We start from the raw sequence: 14,758 nt of genomic DNA, 5'->3' as shown, positions 1-14,758 counted from the left end.
GAACCGGCACGGGAGAGAGCAGGGAAACGAGGGAGAAGAGCCAGGAAAGGGGCAAAGTGTGAAAGGAACAAGGAAAGGAGGAATTCTGTCGGAATTCTGCCCTTTTCCTGCTGCAGCAGGAAGTTTCCCCGGAGCTGGGAGTGCAGGGAGAGGGAAGGAGGGAGGGAATCTCCGGCTCGGGGCAAAGGCAGGGCCAATTAACGAGGATCCAATTAATCAGTAACGAGCCCGTCCATCCGTGACGACCCAGGCGCCCAAAAATCCAGGAAAACGCAAATCCCTCCCCAAAAATCCAGGAAAACGCAAATCCCTCCCCAAAATCCAGGAAAACGCAAATCCCTCCCCAAAAATCCAGGAAAACGCAAATCCCTCCCCAAAAATCCAGGAAAACGCAAATCCCTCCCCAAAAATCCAGGAAAACGCAAATCCCTCCCGGGGCTGGCTCGGCAGCACCTCCAGAAAACCCAAATATTCCTCCCAGGGCTTTTATCCCATGGGAAAGGAACAAGTTAAGGGATTAATCAAAGCCAGGGGCAGGAATATCCTTGGGATCTCTTCCTGGAAACTCCTGCTCGTCCCACAGCTGTTAACGAGGTGCTGGTGACCAAATTCCCACCTTTTACCCCCAAAACCCAACAGGGAATGGGAGCAGGGGGAAGGTTTTGGCCATTTCCAAAGGATTGCTGGAGCTTTTCCACACCTGGCTATTTCCCATAAACCCCATTCCCACTTATTTCCAAACCAACCCCGGCTCAACTCCTCTATCCCACCATTACTTATTTGAAAAGTCACTAAATTCCACAGAAAACGCAAATAAATTCCAAATCCAAAGCCTTTTCTGATTTTTTTCTCTTTTCCTCCTTTTCCGTTGAGGAAAGGTGACAGGAGCACCACAGAAAACCAGTGGGGACGGCAACTTCCCTTCCCACTGCGCCAAAATTGGGGAAAAACTCTGTTTTTGAGGATTCCTGAGGAATCCCAGTGCCCCTCCGCCTTGGGGCTCCTGACCCAAATCCACGGGAAAAACCCATCCCAGGGCTCTGGATGGGATTGCGGGGAGGAGACCCCCAAATCCCCGCGGGATCAGAAATTTCGGGAATTAACTCGGAATTAACTCTGGATTCGTTTCCTACCTTCCGCCAAGGGAAAACTTTCCTGCCTCAGCTCCGCGTTCCGGCTCCTCCGCTCAAAGTGCTGCAGGGGAAGAAGGCAATTCCCTCAGGAGCAGGCCCGAGCCCCCATTTTGGGGAGTTTTTGGGGTTTTTTTAGGGCGGGGAGCCGTGGGATCCATATCCCCAATCCCAGAGCTTCCCCAGGCTGTTGCTGCCGCCCCTCCGGCGATTTGGGGAGCCTCAAACCGGCCCCAAGCCCGCCCCCCTCCATCACCGAACAACCTTTTGACTTTGGGGGGCCTCCAAATTCCCCCGAAATCCCCAAATCCGCCCCAAATCCCTCCCGGGCCCCCTCGGGCCTCACTCGGCCGTCGCCGCCGCCATGTTGGGATCCAGCCACATCCGGGTCCTCCCACGCCCGCGTCGCCGCGGCGACAGACCACGCCCCCAGGGGCGGGGACACAGGCGAGAGGGGCGGGGCGGATCACATATGGGCAAAGGGCGGACGATGGGGAGCCACATATGGGCAAGAGGCGTGGCATAGGGCGGGGCGGAGCCGAATATGGGTGGGGATAATTTTGGGGCGGGGTTTATGGGGGAGGGGCGGGGCCTAACGCGGAAGTTGCTGCAGAAGGGGCGGATCTCCAGCGATCAGTCGTAGTCTGACCAATATAACGGAGATTGGCATCTCCGCTATCCAATCGCAGCGCGGGGCGCTCGGAGCTGGGTAAGATGGCGGCGCGGTGAGGGGAACGTGCGGGCTCCCGGGCTGCCGCTCCCCGGTGTTTTTCAGGGCATTCCTGAGGAGTTCCGCTGCCCTCCCCGGGCCGTTCCAATCGCGCCTTCTCCTTTCAGAGCTTCGGAGATGTCGCTGCGCGCCGTGCTCCGGGCTGCCGCCTCGCTGCCGCGCTGCAGTGCGTAGAATTCCCCTTCCTCCCCAAAACCCCCCAAACCCCAAACTGGAGGCACTGGGAAGTGTCCTGGGGGTACTGAGAAGGGTGGTGGGGACACTGGGAAGGGTGGTGGGGGACCCTGGGGTCACAGGGTGGTGGGAGTACTGGGAAGGGTCCTGGGCGTACCGGAGGCACTGGGCAGGTCCCTTTGGGGCCCTAAAGCCTCTCCCGACTCCCCAAAACCCCCTGACCTTTCTCCATGTCCCCTCCACAGTGCCGTCCCTGCTCATGCCACCGCCTCCTCCCTGTGCCCCGCGCTGCCCCATGGCCACCCTGAATCAGATGCACCGGCAGGGCCGCCCCGCACCGCCTCCCCGCCAGCCGGGCGCCACGCTGGGCCGGCCGCAGCTCAAGGCCGTGGTGCTCAAGAACCTGATCCGCAAGCCCAAGAAGCCCAACTCGGCCAACCGGCGCTGCGTGCGCGTGCGGCTGAGCTCGGGCCGCGAGGCCGTGGCCTTCGTGCCTGGCGAGGGCCACAACCTGCAGGAGCACCACGTGGTGCTGGTGCAGGGCGGGCGCACGCAGGACCTGCCTGGCGTCAAGCTGACCGTGGTGCGCGGCAAGCACGACTGCGCGCACGTGCAGGCCAAGAAATGAGCAGGGAGACCCCAAGAAATGAAGGGGGAGACCCCCGAGTGCGCCCACATGCAGGCCAGGAAATGAAGGGGGGGATCCCCATGATGCTGGGGGGGCTGGGAGGGCTGAGCCCGGGCCGGGGATGGGCCTGGCATGGGCCTGGCCTGGGTGGGTAAAATTCAGAAAATTCGGATTAAAGCGTGCTGGTGGTGATGTAGAGTGGAGTGAAGTGTGTGGGGAGGTACTGGGGAGGGTGGTGGGGACACTGGGGGTACTGGGAAGGGGCCTTTGGGGTACTGGGGACACTGGGGGAGTCACTGGGATGACCCTGGGGTATCACGGGGGTCACTGGGGAGACCTTGGGGTGTCACTGGAGTCATGGGGGTCACTGGAGTGACCCTGGGGTATCTCAGAGGTCACTGGGGTGTCACTGGAGTCATGGGGGGTCACTGGGGTCACCAAACCGAGGCCGGGGGCGTGGCCAAATCCGCCCGGGGGGCGGGGGGTGTGCGCGGCTCGCGCTCCGGCCCCGCCCTGGCTCCTCCCCAGCCCCGCCCCCGGCTCCTCCCCCGCATGACCTCCGCACGCCGGTGCCCAAGATGGCGGCTCGCCGGGCGCTGCTGCGGGCGGCAGGGCAGGCGGCGGGCGGGCGGCGCGGGGCCGCGGGGGGCAGCTCCCGGCCCGGGCCCCGCTCCCGGGGCCTCTCCCGGTACCGCTCCCGGTCCGGGCCCCGCTCCCGGGGCCTCTCCCGGTGCCGGAGCCTGTCCCGGGTCCGCGGCCGGGAGGAGCCGGCTGTACGAGCACGCGCGCGAGGGGCTGAGCGCGCGGCCGCAGCTGGACGTGACCGCGCTCAGCGAGCGGGACGTGGAGCGCGCCGCGGGCCGCTGGGGGGCGCCGCGCTCCGCGAGATCGTGAGTGGCGGGAACCTCGGGGGCGGGGCTTGAGGCTGCAGGGGGCGTGACTTGGCCCGGAGCGGGCGGGGCCTGTGCGCGCACACCCCCTCCCCTCACCAGTTTGGGTGTGGCCAGCGCGCCCACCTGAGCCACGCCCCCCTGGCCCCGCCATCAGGTGCGGACGTGGTCGCGGCTGGGGAAGGTGCGCGATGACATCGCCCGGCTGGAGGCGGAGAAGGGGCGCGTGGCCCAGGGGGTCCGCGAGATCATGGTGAGACCCCCGGGACCCCACGGCTCCCCCGTGGACCCCCCAAAATCCTCCCCGGAACCCCCCAGGACCCCCCTGGAGCCCCGCGGACCCCCCTCCCTTTCTGAACCCCCCGACTCCTTTCCCCGCCAGGCCTCCCAGGACAAGGCAGCGGCCAAGACGGTAGGAATGGAATGGAATGGAATTTTGGGGGGTGCCCCGGGGGTCTTGTGGACCCCCAGGCCCTGACAGTGCCCCCCTGGCAGCACCCGGAGCTGGCGTCGCTGCGGGAGCGGGGCCGGAGCCTCCGGGGGCAGCTCCGGGTGCTCGAGGCCGAGGAATCCGAGCTGGAGCAGAGATTCTACCTGGGGGCCCTGCAGCTGCCCAACAGGACCCACCCCGCTGTGGTGAGACCCCAAAAACCCCCCCCCAAAATCACCCAGAACCCAACAGGACCCACCCCGCTGTGGTGAGACCCCCAAAACCCCCCAAAATCACCCAAACCAACAGGACCCACCCCGCTGTGGTGAGACCCCTAAAACCTCCCCAAAATCACCCAAAACCCACCCAACCCAATGGAACCCACCCTGCTGGGGTGAGACCCCCAAAAATCCCCTGAAATCCCCCTGTCCCCCCTCTGGGGTGCTCTGGGGGTCTCCTGCCACCCCCAAGCCCCCCCTTTGTGCCCCCCCAGCCCGTTGGGGACCAGAGCCAGGCCCAGCTGCTCGAGGTGGTTGGCGAGAAACCAGGTGAGTGCTGGGGGGGTCCTGGGGGGTCCTGGGGGGAGTTAGGAGGGTCTGGGGGGATCTCAGGGTTCTGGAGGATTTGGGGGGCAGGTTTGGGGGGATCTGGGGGTGTTTGGAGGGTCTGGGGGCCCTGGGGGGCGTTGGGAGGGGCTGGGGGGGCTTTGGGGGGTCTGAGGTCACCGAGGTGACAAAGGTGACAAAAAGTTCCCCCTCCCCTCCCCCAGTGTTCAGTTTCAAGCCGAAGGGACACCTGGAGCTGGGGGAGGGGCTGGACATCATCCGGCAGAGGTGAGCACACCTGGGGGGGGCGGGGACACACCTGACCCAGCCCTGTCCCACACCTGTCCCAGCAGTGTCCCACCTGTCCCACACCTGTCCCACCCCCACACCGCCCCGCCTGTCCCACGTGTCGGGCCATCGCTCCTATTACCTGTGTGGGGCCGGGGCCCTGCTCCAGCACGCCCTCGTCACCTTCACCCTGCAGAAACTGCTCAGCAAGGTGGGGGGGACCTGGGGGGTCCCAGGGAGGGTCCGGGATGGTCTGGGGGGATCCTGGGGGGCTCTGGGGGGTCCAAGGAGGCTCTGGGAGGGTCTGGGGGGGTCCAAGGAGGCTCTCGGGGGTCCCAATGAAGGTCTGGGGTCCCCTGGGGTGCTCGGGGTCTCCCGATCTCCCTTTCCCCAGGGTTTCCTGCCCATGATGGTGCCGGACCTGCTGCGAGGAGCCGTTTTTGTGAGTGCCCCCCGTGCCCCCCCCGTGCTCCCTGAGCCCCCCGGCACCCCAGTGCCCCCTGGTGACCCCCCCGTGCCCCCCAGGAGGGCTGCGGGCTCCAGCCCAGCGCCGCCCCCTCCCAGGTTTACAGCATCGACCCCGCGCGCTTCGAGGACCTGTGCCTGGCCGGCAGCTCGGAGGTGGGGATTGCAGGTGGGCAGTGGGGAAAAACGGGGGGAAATCGGGAAAACTGGGGGAGAATCGGGGGAAAATTGTAAAAAATAGGAGGGAAAAGTGGAGGGGGGGGGCAGATGGATTTGGAGGGGCTCACCCAGGGGGGCAGATGGATTTGGGGTGACCCCCTGTGTCCCCCCACCCAGGGTATTTCATGGACCACGCTGTGCAGCTGCAGGACCTGCCTGTCAGGTACCAGAGGGCTGTGTCCTGCCCAGGGACGCTCTCCCCTTGTGGGGATGCCCCCACCCCGGGGGGTTGGCCCCCAATTCCCTGGGGGGTTTTTGGGGCCCCCTGAGCCCGCGTACCCCCCCAGGGTCGTGTGCTCCAGCACCTGCTACCGCGCCGAGACCGACACGGGCCGCGAGCCCTGGGGGCTCTACCGCGTGCACCAGTTCACCAAGGTACTGGGAGCACTGGGAGCACTGGGAGGGAGCCCTGGGGGGGGAGAGGCGGGGGGTCACCCCCTGCGCCCCCCCAAAGGTGGAGATGTTCGGGGTGACGGCGGCTGAGCGCGGCACCGAGAGCGAGGAGCTGCTGGACGAGTTCCTGGGGCTGCAGAAGGAGATTTTCTCAGAGCTGGGGCTCCATTACCGGTGAGGGGGATTTGGGGGGGGGTTCCCCCAATCCGTGGGACCCCCGAAATCGCTCCTAACTGTGCCCCCCCGGGCCCCCCAGCGTCCTGGACATGCCCACGGAGGAGTTGGGGCTCCCTGCCTACCGCAAGTTCGACATCGAGGCCTGGATGCCTGGACGGGGCAAATTTGGGGAGGTGAGGGGGGGGCGTCTGGGACCCCAATAATTCAGGGAGAGCCCAAATAACTTGGGGAGAACCTTGATAATTCGGGGAGAGCCCAAATAATTTGTGGAGAATCCAAACAATTCTGGGAAAACCCCAAAAATCCAGAGGTGCCCAGGGTGACGCCGCCCCTCACCCCCTCCTTCCCTGTTTATAGCCCCCCTTTGTTCTCACCCTTGCTTCCGAGTCAGGACCCTCATTCTGGGGGAGTGGAAGAGGAGGGGGGTGCCCCAAACCTGCTGACCCCCCCTGTCCCCCTCACCCCCTCCCAGATTTCCAGCGCCTCCAACTGCACGGATTACCAGAGCCGGCGGCTGAACATCATGTACAGCGGGGAGGGGGGCCGGCTGAGCCACGCCCACACGGTGGGTGCCCCCCCAAGCCCCCGTGAGACCCCCAAACCCCCGGGGAGGGGTCTCTGGGCCCCCCCGACGCCGTGTTCCCCCCGCAGGTGAACGGCACCGCCTGCGCCGTGCCCCGGATGCTGATCGCGCTCCTCGAGTGCAACCAGCTCCCAGTGAGTGGTTTGGGGGGGGGGTTCCGCGGGGCTCCGGGGGCTCCGGGGGGGGCTCACCCTGCCCCGTGTGCCCCCCAGGACGGCCGTGTCCGGGTGCCCCCCGTGCTGCAGCCGCTGGTGGGGCGGGAGGTGCTGGCCCGGCCCCCCGCCCCCCTCCTCAGCTACATCGGCCCCAACCAGCCCGGGGGGGGCCCCCCCAAAATGGGGAGGGGGCTCTGAGGGGAGGGGGCAGGGCACGGATGGAGCTGGGACATCGTGGGACAGAGGAGGACACGGGAGGACACAGGGGACACGTGACAGCCCCGCCCGTGGTGACAAACGCCGGGAATAAAACCTGGAAATGCCCCCCCCGTGTCACAGGTGTGTGCTCTGCTCCGGGGGTGCTCTGGGACACACAGGTGTCCCCCAGAGTCACACCTGTCTCCCACACTCACACAGGTGTCCCCCAGAGTCACCTGTGTCCCCACACTCACACAGGTGTCCCCCAGTGTCACACCTGTCTCCCACACTCACACAGGTGTCCCCCAGTGTCACCTGTGTCCCCACACTCACACAGGTGTCCCCAGTGTCACACCCTGTCCCCATACTCACACAGGTTCCCGAGTGTCACCTGTCTCTCACACTCACACAGGTGTCCCCCAGTGTCACACCTGTCTCCCACACTCACACAGGTGTCCCCCAGAGTCACCTGTGTCCCCACACTCACACAGGTGTCCCCCAGTGTCACCTGTGTCCCCACACTCACACACCTGTCTCTCACACTCACACAGGTGTCCCCCGGTGTCCCCCCATTGTCACAGCCATGTCCTTTGCAGCCTCTGCTTTATTTCCCCCCACCCCCCACAGCCCCTGGGGCTCCCCCGGGATTTTGGGGGTGGGGGCGCCCCTTCGGGGGGTTCCCCCCGCTGGGGGGCTCTGGGGGACCCCCGAGTCCATCCGGGGGGGCTCTGGGGGGGCCCTCAGGCCGGGCAGCGCCGGCTGTTGATGACGATGTCGCCGTACTTCGTCCTGGTGGGGGACAGAGATTTGGGGGGAGTCTGGGGGTCTCGGGAGGGTTTGGGGGTCGGGAGGCTCTGGGGACCGTGGCGGGAGCCCCCGCTCTGCCGGGGCGGGAGCGGCCCCGCACTGACCTCGCTGTCCTCGCCCCCTTCGCTGTCGCCGCCGCTGTCGCCGCTGTCGCTGCTGTCGCTGCTGGGGGTCGCGGCCCCGAGCGCAGGAGGGGCGGCAGGCGGGGGTCGGGGCGGCGGCGGGCGCTGTACAGGGGGTGAACCCCGAGAAGGTGCGGGGTCCGCCGCCGCCCCCGCAGCAGACACTCGGCCACCTCGGGGCTCTGCGCCCACGGCCAAGTGCAGGGGCTGCGGCCGCAGCTCGGCTCCTGGGGGGCACGGCGGGCTCAGGGTCCGTCCCCGAGCCCCGTTTGGGGTTTGCTTTGGGGGTGTTTGGTGGGGGGCACCCACCGCCGGTCGGGGTCGGCGCCAGCGCGGAGCAGGAGCTGCACCAGCTCCGGGTCCCGGCGCAGCACGCCACGTGCAGGGGGTGTAACCTGTGGGGGGACATCGGGGGGGTCCAAAGCCCTGCCCGAGCACCTGGGACCCCCCAAAACCCAAACCATTCCCCTCTCTGCAAACAGCGCGACCCCCCGCCAAAAGCCACATTCCTCCCAAAATCCCAAACCCGTGTGAGGCCCCCTGACCCGTGTCCCCACCCCCAAAAAACATGAGGAAAACCCCAAAAATGTGACACACCCCCCAAAACCACGATGAGCTCGAAGCCACACGATCCCCCCAACCCACGACCCCCTCCCCAAAACCGCGCCCCCCCACCGTCGTAGTTGACGCTGTCCAGCGCGCGCCGCGCTCCTCCTCCTCCTTCCGGGGGTCGCGGGGGGTCCGGGGTCGGTGGGCGTCCCCAGCAGGGCGCTGGCGCAGGCGGGGTGGCCCTCGCGACAGGCCAGGTGCAGGGGGTGTGACCCCCCGCTCCCGCACGGCCACGGCGGCGCGCCCCCAACGCCCCCGCCAGCCCCAGCACCACGGCCATGTGCAGGGCGGTCTGGGGGAAAAACGGGGTTAAATCACCCCAAAACATCAGCATCACCCCAAAACCCAGCCCCAGCACCACGGCCATGTGCAGGGCGGTCTGGGGGGAAAAACGGGGTTAAATCACCCCAAAACATCAGCATCACCCCAAAACCCAGCCCCAGCACCACGGCGATGTGCAGGGCGGTCTGTGCGGAAAAACGGGGTTAAATCACCCCAAAACATCACCCCAAAACCCAGCCCCAGCACCACGGCCATGTGCAGGGCGGTCTGGGGGGAGAAACGGGGTTAAATCACCCCAAAACATCAGCATCACCCCAAAACTTCCGCCCCAAAACATCACCTCAGAACATTGCCATCACCACGAAACATCGCCCCAAAGCATCTGCATCACCCCAAAACATCACCCCGAATTTTCCCCATAGCCCCCCCAGATTTCCCCGTCCCACCTGGCCCAGGTCGTTCTGCAGGTCCAGGTAGGGCGAGCGCTCCGTGTGCCGCAGGATGGACTCCAGGAACTCCAGATGCTCGTGGATCACGGCCAGGTGCAGGGCCCTGGGGGACAGCACGGGCTGGGCAGGGGGTTCCCTGCACCCCCAGACCCAAATGGGGCACCCAAAACAGGACTGACAGCCCCAGACCCAAATGGGGCACCCAGAAAAGTGGGGGAAGTTATTGAGGGTGCTGGGGGGGGTTATTGAGGGTCCTGGGAGGGTTACTGAGGGTCCTGGGGGGGTTACTGAGGGTCCGGGGCCGTTACCGGGGGGGTTATTGAGGGTCCTGGGAGGGTTACTGAGGGTCCGGGTGGGGGTTATTGAGGGTCCGGGGCCGTTACCGGGGGTTATTGAGGGTGCTGGGGGGGTTATTGAGGGTCCGGGGCCGTTACCGGGGGGTTATTGAGGGTCCTGGGAGGGTTACTGAGGGTCCTGGGGGTTATTGAGGGTCCGGGGCCGTTACCGAGGGACCCCCGCCTGAGGGGCTGCGGGGGGATCGCACCGGAACCCCGGGCAGAGGCAGGACCGTGACCCCAAAACCCCAGGTTGTGCATGGGGGTCCCGCCCGGAGCCGGGGGCTCCCTCGTCCCCTGCCCGCCCTCACGTGTCGCCCTCGTCGGTGACGAAGCTCAGGACGTGCCGCAGCCAGGCCGCGGAGTCAGCGAGGGGCTCGGGGGACTCCGCCGCGGGGCTGGCGGGCAGCGGCGGCCCCAGCGGCCCCTCGCCCAGCGAGCCCAGCCCGCTGTCGCACCACTCGTCGCCCTCGGGGCGCTTGGCCTCGCCGGGGGCCGCCGGGGCCGCGGCCGCCATCGCGGGCCGGGGAATCCCCGCCGCGGCGCCTGCCGGGACCCGTAGTCCGCGCCCGCGCTTCCGGGTGCCTCAGCCAATCAGCACCCTCCGTCTGGCCGCGCCTGCGTACCCCGCCCAGCGGAGCCGCCGCGGGGCACGCCGGGAGTTGTGGTGCGGGCAGGCCGCACCCATGGCGGACCGGGACGATGCCGGGGGCGCCGGGGCCGGGAGCGGCCCCGGGGGTGCGGCTCCCTCTCCTCCCGCCCCCACCGGGGACCCCCCCAGCGTCCCCGTGGCTCCCGGTGCCCGCCGGGAGGAGGCGGAGCAGGACGCCGAGTCTCCGGTAACGCCCCCGGTGTCTTCCCCGGTCCCCACCCCGGTGACCGCCCCTCACAGCCCGGTGACCCCGCGCACTCCTCCCCGCAGGTCTCGGAGCCCGAGCCCGGCGCTTCGGCCGACGCTGACAGTGGGTCTGGGGGCGCCGGGCTCCCGTGGTGGCCGCGGGGGGCCCGGCTGGGCCTTTGGGGACACCCGGGCACCCCTTGGGGACACTTCGGGGACACCCGGGGACCCCTTGGGGACACTTTGGGGACACCCGGGGACCCCTTGGGGACGTTTTGGGGACCCGCTGGGGACACTTCGGGGACACTTTGGGGATCCTTTGGGGACATTCAGGGGGGGTTTGGCGCTGTTTTGGGACCTTTGGGGACACATTCCGGGGGGTTTGGGGGGCATCCAGGGGGGTTTTGGGGACATTCTGTGGGGTTTTGGGGACATTTCGGGGGTTTTGGTGGCAGTCTGGGGACGTTCTGGGTGTCCCCCCGCAGTGGAGTTGCTGCGGGCGCTGCTGTCCCGGACGCTGGGGCTCGGCGGGGACCGAGCGGAGCCGGTGCTGGACGAGCTGAGCCTGGCGGGCGTCGGCCGCTTCATCCAGAGTGACCGGTGTACGGGGAGCGGGACGGGAACGGGAGTGGGACACCGGGGATGGGGCACCGGGGACGGGAACGGGAGTGGGACACCGGGGATGGGGCACCGGGGATGGGAACGGGAATGGGACCGCTTCATCCAGAGTGACCGGTGTACGGGGAGCAGGACGGGAACGGGAGTGGGACACCGGGGATGGGAACGGGAGTGGGACACCGGGGATGGGGCACCGGGGACGGGAACGGGAGTGGGACACCGGGGATGGGAACGGGAGTGGGACACCGGGGATGGGGCACCGGGGACGGGAACGGGACACCGGGGATGGGAACGGGAATGGGACACCGGGGATGGGAACGGGAATGGGGCCGCTTCATCCAGAGTGACCGGTGTACAGGGGACGGGGAACGGGGACGAACGGGAACGGGAATTGGGAGTGGGAACAGGAACAGGGCTGGGAACAGGGCCGGTTTCTCAAGAGTGAGCACTGTAGGGACACTGGGAATGGGGCTGGGAACGGGAACGGGGCAGCAGGAAGAGCAGGCACGGAGGGGGGACAACGAGAATGGGGAGAGGGGGTAGCAGCAGAGGATTTGGGGGCTCACTCCGGCGATGATGGGGCAGTTTTGGGGTTCTCAAGGGTGAATCTGGGGGTCACCCCTTTGTGTCCCCCCCTCCCCAGGTAAGAACATCGTGTGCATGGTGGGCGCTGGCATCTCCACCTGTGAGTGCTCTGGCTGGGGGGGGTCCCGGGGGGGCTCAGGGACCCCTGTGGTGGGTCCTGACCCACCCCGACCCCCCCCCAGCTGCCGGGATCCCCCGATTTCCGCTCCCCCGGCACCGGGCTCTACTCCAACCTGCAGAGCTACAACCTCCCCTACCCCGAGGCCATCTTCGAGATTGGGTTCTTCAAGGTACCCCCCGCTTTCCTCCCCAAATTCTGGGGGGGTCCTGAGTTTCTCTGGGGCCCCCCCTGAGCTCCCTGTGCCCCCCAGAAACACCCAGAGCCCTTTTTCGCCCTCGCTCGCGAGCTCTACCCGGGGCAATTCAAGGTAAAACACCCACAAACCTCCCTCAAGGCAAACTCCAAGCCTTCCAGCCCCCTCCCCAAATCGGGGGGCGCCCCAAGAGACCCTCAAACCACCCCCAAATTCCCCCCCAGCCCACGGTGTGCCACTACTTCATGCGGCTGCTGCAGGACAAGGGGCTCTTGCTGCGCTGCTACACCCAGGTGGGACGCACACCCCCCTCCCTCCTGGCTGGTGTGGGGGGGTCACGGGGATTTTGGGGAGCCCCTGACCCCCTCCTGGCCCCCCCCAGAACATCGACACCCTGGAGAGGGTGGCGGGGCTGGACCCGGAGCTGCTGGTGGAGGCTCACGGCACCTTCTTCACCTCGCATTGCCTGCGGGCCTCGTGACAGCCGGCCTGGATGGGTACCTCTGGGGACCCTACCCCCGAGCGCTGGGGACCCCCCGAGCGCTGAGGACCCTGGGACCCCCCATCCCCCTGAGTGCCTGCGGGCCTCGTGCCGCCAGCGCTACAGCCTGGCCTGGATGAGGGGTACGGGGGCTCTGGGGACCCCCGAGCGCTGGGGATCCCCTGGGACCCCCTGGGATCCCCCTGAGTGCCTGGGGGGGTGTCCCCACCTGCTCTGCCACAGGGTGGGAACAGCAGGTTGTTGTCCCCCTGTGCCCCCCCTAAATGTCTCTGTGCCCCCCAAATGTTCCTGTTACCCCCCCGCCCCCTTTCCCCACCAAGCTTCTTCCTCCTCCTCCTCCTCCTCCCCAGAGCGGATTTTCTCCTCCCTTGTCCCTAAATGTGAGAAGTGCCAGGGGCTGGTGAAACCTGGTGAGTTTTGGGGCTGGGGGGGCTGGGGGGGGGGGGGTCTCACCCCCCATCCACTGACCTGCTTCCCCCATCCCCCCCCTTCCCCAGACATTGTGTTTTTTGGGGAGAACCTCCCCTCGCGCTTCTTCGCCCTCCTGGAGTCGGTGAGTGGGGTCTGGGGGACCCCCAGTCCCACCCCTCAGGCTGGGTTTGGGGCTGGGGGGGGCGGCTGAGGTGACCCCGGGAACCCCCAGTGATGCCCCCTCCCTCTGCAGGACTTTGGGAAGGTGGACCTGTTGCTCATCATGGGCACCTCGCTGCAGGTGCAGCCCTTTGCCTCCCTCATCAGCAGGTGAGACCCCCCCTCCCCACTGCCCAGACCCCCTCCCGGCTCCCCCCAGACCCTGGGCAGCCCCCTGTGACTGTCCCCCTCCCACAGGGTCCCCACCAACACCCCCAGACTTCTCATCAACAAGGAGAAGACGGGGCAGGTGAGCTGGGGGTGGCACCTTCAAAATTGCATAATTTTGGGGGTCCCCCTGCCCCCCAGACTTTTCTGGGAGGCGCTGGGAGGGGCGGCTTGGAGCAGCTGCTCCCGCCTTGTGCCAGACCAGCCCTTTGTCCCCCCCAGAGCGACCCCCTGATGTCCCTGATGGGCTTTGGTGGCATGGACTTTGACTCAGACAAGGCCTACAGGTATGGCCAGGTGGGGCACAGGTGTGCCCAGGTGGGGGGCTCTGTCCCCACCCCGTGGTTTTGGGGACCCTTAGGGTGGTTTTGGGCATCCCTGAAGGTGGTTTGCAGGACTTCCATCGAGGTTTGGTGCACCCCAAGGTAGTTTGGGACCACTCAAGGGGGGTTTTGGGCACCCTCAAGGTGATCCTAGGGCCCCTCCCCAGGATTTTTGGGGGTGACTTTGGGGTCCCTGTGTCTGCACAGGGACGTGGCCTGGCTGGGGGACTGCGACAGCGGGTGCCTGGCTCTGGCTGAGCTCTTGGGCTGGAAGGTACTGCCCCCCGGCCACAAACTCTGGGGGTCCCCTGCCCCCCCAAACCCTTGTGGGACCCCCCTGAACACCCCCGTGTCCCCCTCAGGAGGAGCTGGAGGAGCTGGTGCGGAGGGAACACGCGGCCATCGACGCCAAGGGGGGGGACAGGGATGGGGGGACCCCCCGGAAGCCCCGGGAGGACGAGGACAAGGACAGGGGGAGCCCCCAAAAGAGCCTGGGGGACGAGGGAAAAGCTCAGAGTGAGCACAAGAAGAGCCTGGGGGGCAAGACCAAGGCTGAAAAGGACCCCAAAAAACCCCGGGGGGGGGACAAGGACAAGGCTGAAAATGACCCAGAAAAGTCACAGAGGGGGCAGTGAGGACCCTCCCCATAGCACGGGGGGGACAACCCAAAATTAAATGGTAGCAGAGGAGTTTTTGGCTTCGTGTGGTCACCGGGGGGGCTGGAGGGGCAGGGGCTCTTTTTTTCCTTAAAGGAAGAAAGAGGAAAACAAAATAAAAATACAGGAAAGGGGGAAAATAAGTTCAAAAAAGAAAGGGGGAGGTTGAGGGTACAAAAAGGTTTTTTTCCTCCCCTAAAAAGGGGTGTTGCCATCCTAGAAAGGGGAGTTACAGATTTAAAATGTGTTGGAATTCCCAAGGAGGGTGTGGGGGGATGCATGTGCAAAACACTGAAACCTGTGAAGTTTCTCACTTTTATATCTACTGAGAAATAACATTAATTTACATTAAAAAAAAGGTTTCAAAACAAAGCTCTGTATCTGCTGTGTGATACCTGGGATTGTAGGATGGAAGGAAGAGTGGATATGGATCTGCCAGGTTGGAAAATGCAAACGTGACTTTTTTGGAATGGCAAATGGGACTCATTGTCCGCGAGCCAAAACTGGCCAAAATT

General features: G+C 66.0%; 4 protein-coding genes across 6 annotated transcripts; 3 read left to right on the top strand and 1 right to left on the bottom strand.

Moving 5' to 3' along the window:
- Positions 1 to 1,753: 1,753 nt before the first annotated feature.
- On the top strand, positions 1,754 to 2,771 carry MRPS12 (mitochondrial ribosomal protein S12). 3 transcript variants are annotated; one of them, XM_030969702.1, is made up of 3 exons: positions 1,754 to 1,839; positions 1,968 to 2,026; positions 2,280 to 2,770. In XM_030969702.1, exons 2-3 carry the CDS (start codon positions 1,978 to 1,980, stop codon positions 2,660 to 2,662), a joined length of 432 nt encoding a protein of 143 aa, XP_030825562.1. In that variant the 5' UTR covers positions 1,754 to 1,839; positions 1,968 to 1,977; the 3' UTR covers positions 2,663 to 2,770. The 3 variants fall into 3 exon arrangements, with proteins under 3 accessions (XP_030825562.1, XP_030825564.1, XP_030825563.1); XM_030969704.1 differs by having other exon boundaries at positions 1,828 to 1,839; positions 1,968 to 2,098; positions 2,280 to 2,771; XM_030969703.1 differs by lacking the exon at positions 1,754 to 1,839 and adding an exon at positions 1,848 to 1,855.
- A 308-nt stretch (positions 2,772 to 3,079) lies between these two features.
- SARS2 (seryl-tRNA synthetase 2, mitochondrial) lies at positions 3,080 to 7,164 on the top strand. Its single transcript, XM_030969694.1, is given in 17 exon segments — positions 3,080 to 3,509; positions 3,512 to 3,552; positions 3,710 to 3,805; positions 3,935 to 3,964; positions 4,048 to 4,188; positions 4,476 to 4,530; positions 4,752 to 4,816; positions 4,922 to 5,026; positions 5,210 to 5,257; positions 5,341 to 5,449; positions 5,617 to 5,662; positions 5,787 to 5,874; positions 5,954 to 6,066; positions 6,149 to 6,242; positions 6,542 to 6,634; positions 6,721 to 6,786; positions 6,865 to 7,164. Coding segments are annotated over 17 exon segments (1,761 nt in total). The 3' UTR covers positions 7,006 to 7,164.
- A 581-nt stretch (positions 7,165 to 7,745) lies between these two features.
- NFKBIB (NFKB inhibitor beta) lies at positions 7,746 to 10,133 on the bottom strand. Its single transcript, XM_030969692.1, is given in 7 exon segments — positions 7,746 to 7,996; positions 7,999 to 8,158; positions 8,240 to 8,406; positions 8,623 to 8,748; positions 8,751 to 8,835; positions 9,272 to 9,377; positions 9,921 to 10,133. Coding segments are annotated over 7 exon segments (1,101 nt in total). The 5' UTR covers positions 10,127 to 10,133.
- Positions 10,134 to 10,269: 136 nt separating this feature from the next.
- On the top strand, positions 10,270 to 14,615 carry SIRT2 (sirtuin 2). The gene is given in 17 exon segments (XM_030969699.1): positions 10,270 to 10,448; positions 10,532 to 10,571; positions 10,933 to 11,049; positions 11,709 to 11,753; positions 11,837 to 11,940; positions 12,022 to 12,078; positions 12,189 to 12,257; positions 12,347 to 12,427; positions 12,540 to 12,588; positions 12,817 to 12,876; positions 12,964 to 13,019; positions 13,131 to 13,207; positions 13,295 to 13,346; positions 13,487 to 13,551; positions 13,795 to 13,861; positions 13,950 to 14,210; positions 14,212 to 14,615. Coding segments are annotated over 17 exon segments (1,404 nt in total). The 5' UTR covers positions 10,270 to 10,295; the 3' UTR covers positions 14,263 to 14,615.
- Positions 14,616 to 14,758: the final 143 nt, after the last annotated feature.

Source organism: Camarhynchus parvulus, unplaced genomic scaffold (genome assembly GCF_901933205.1).
Source record: "Camarhynchus parvulus unplaced genomic scaffold, STF_HiC, whole genome shotgun sequence".
Lineage (NCBI taxonomy): Eukaryota > Metazoa > Chordata > Aves > Passeriformes > Thraupidae > Camarhynchus > Camarhynchus parvulus.
The sequence above is the reverse complement of the archived record's forward strand: the minus strand, read 5'-3'. Positions and strand labels throughout refer to the sequence as shown.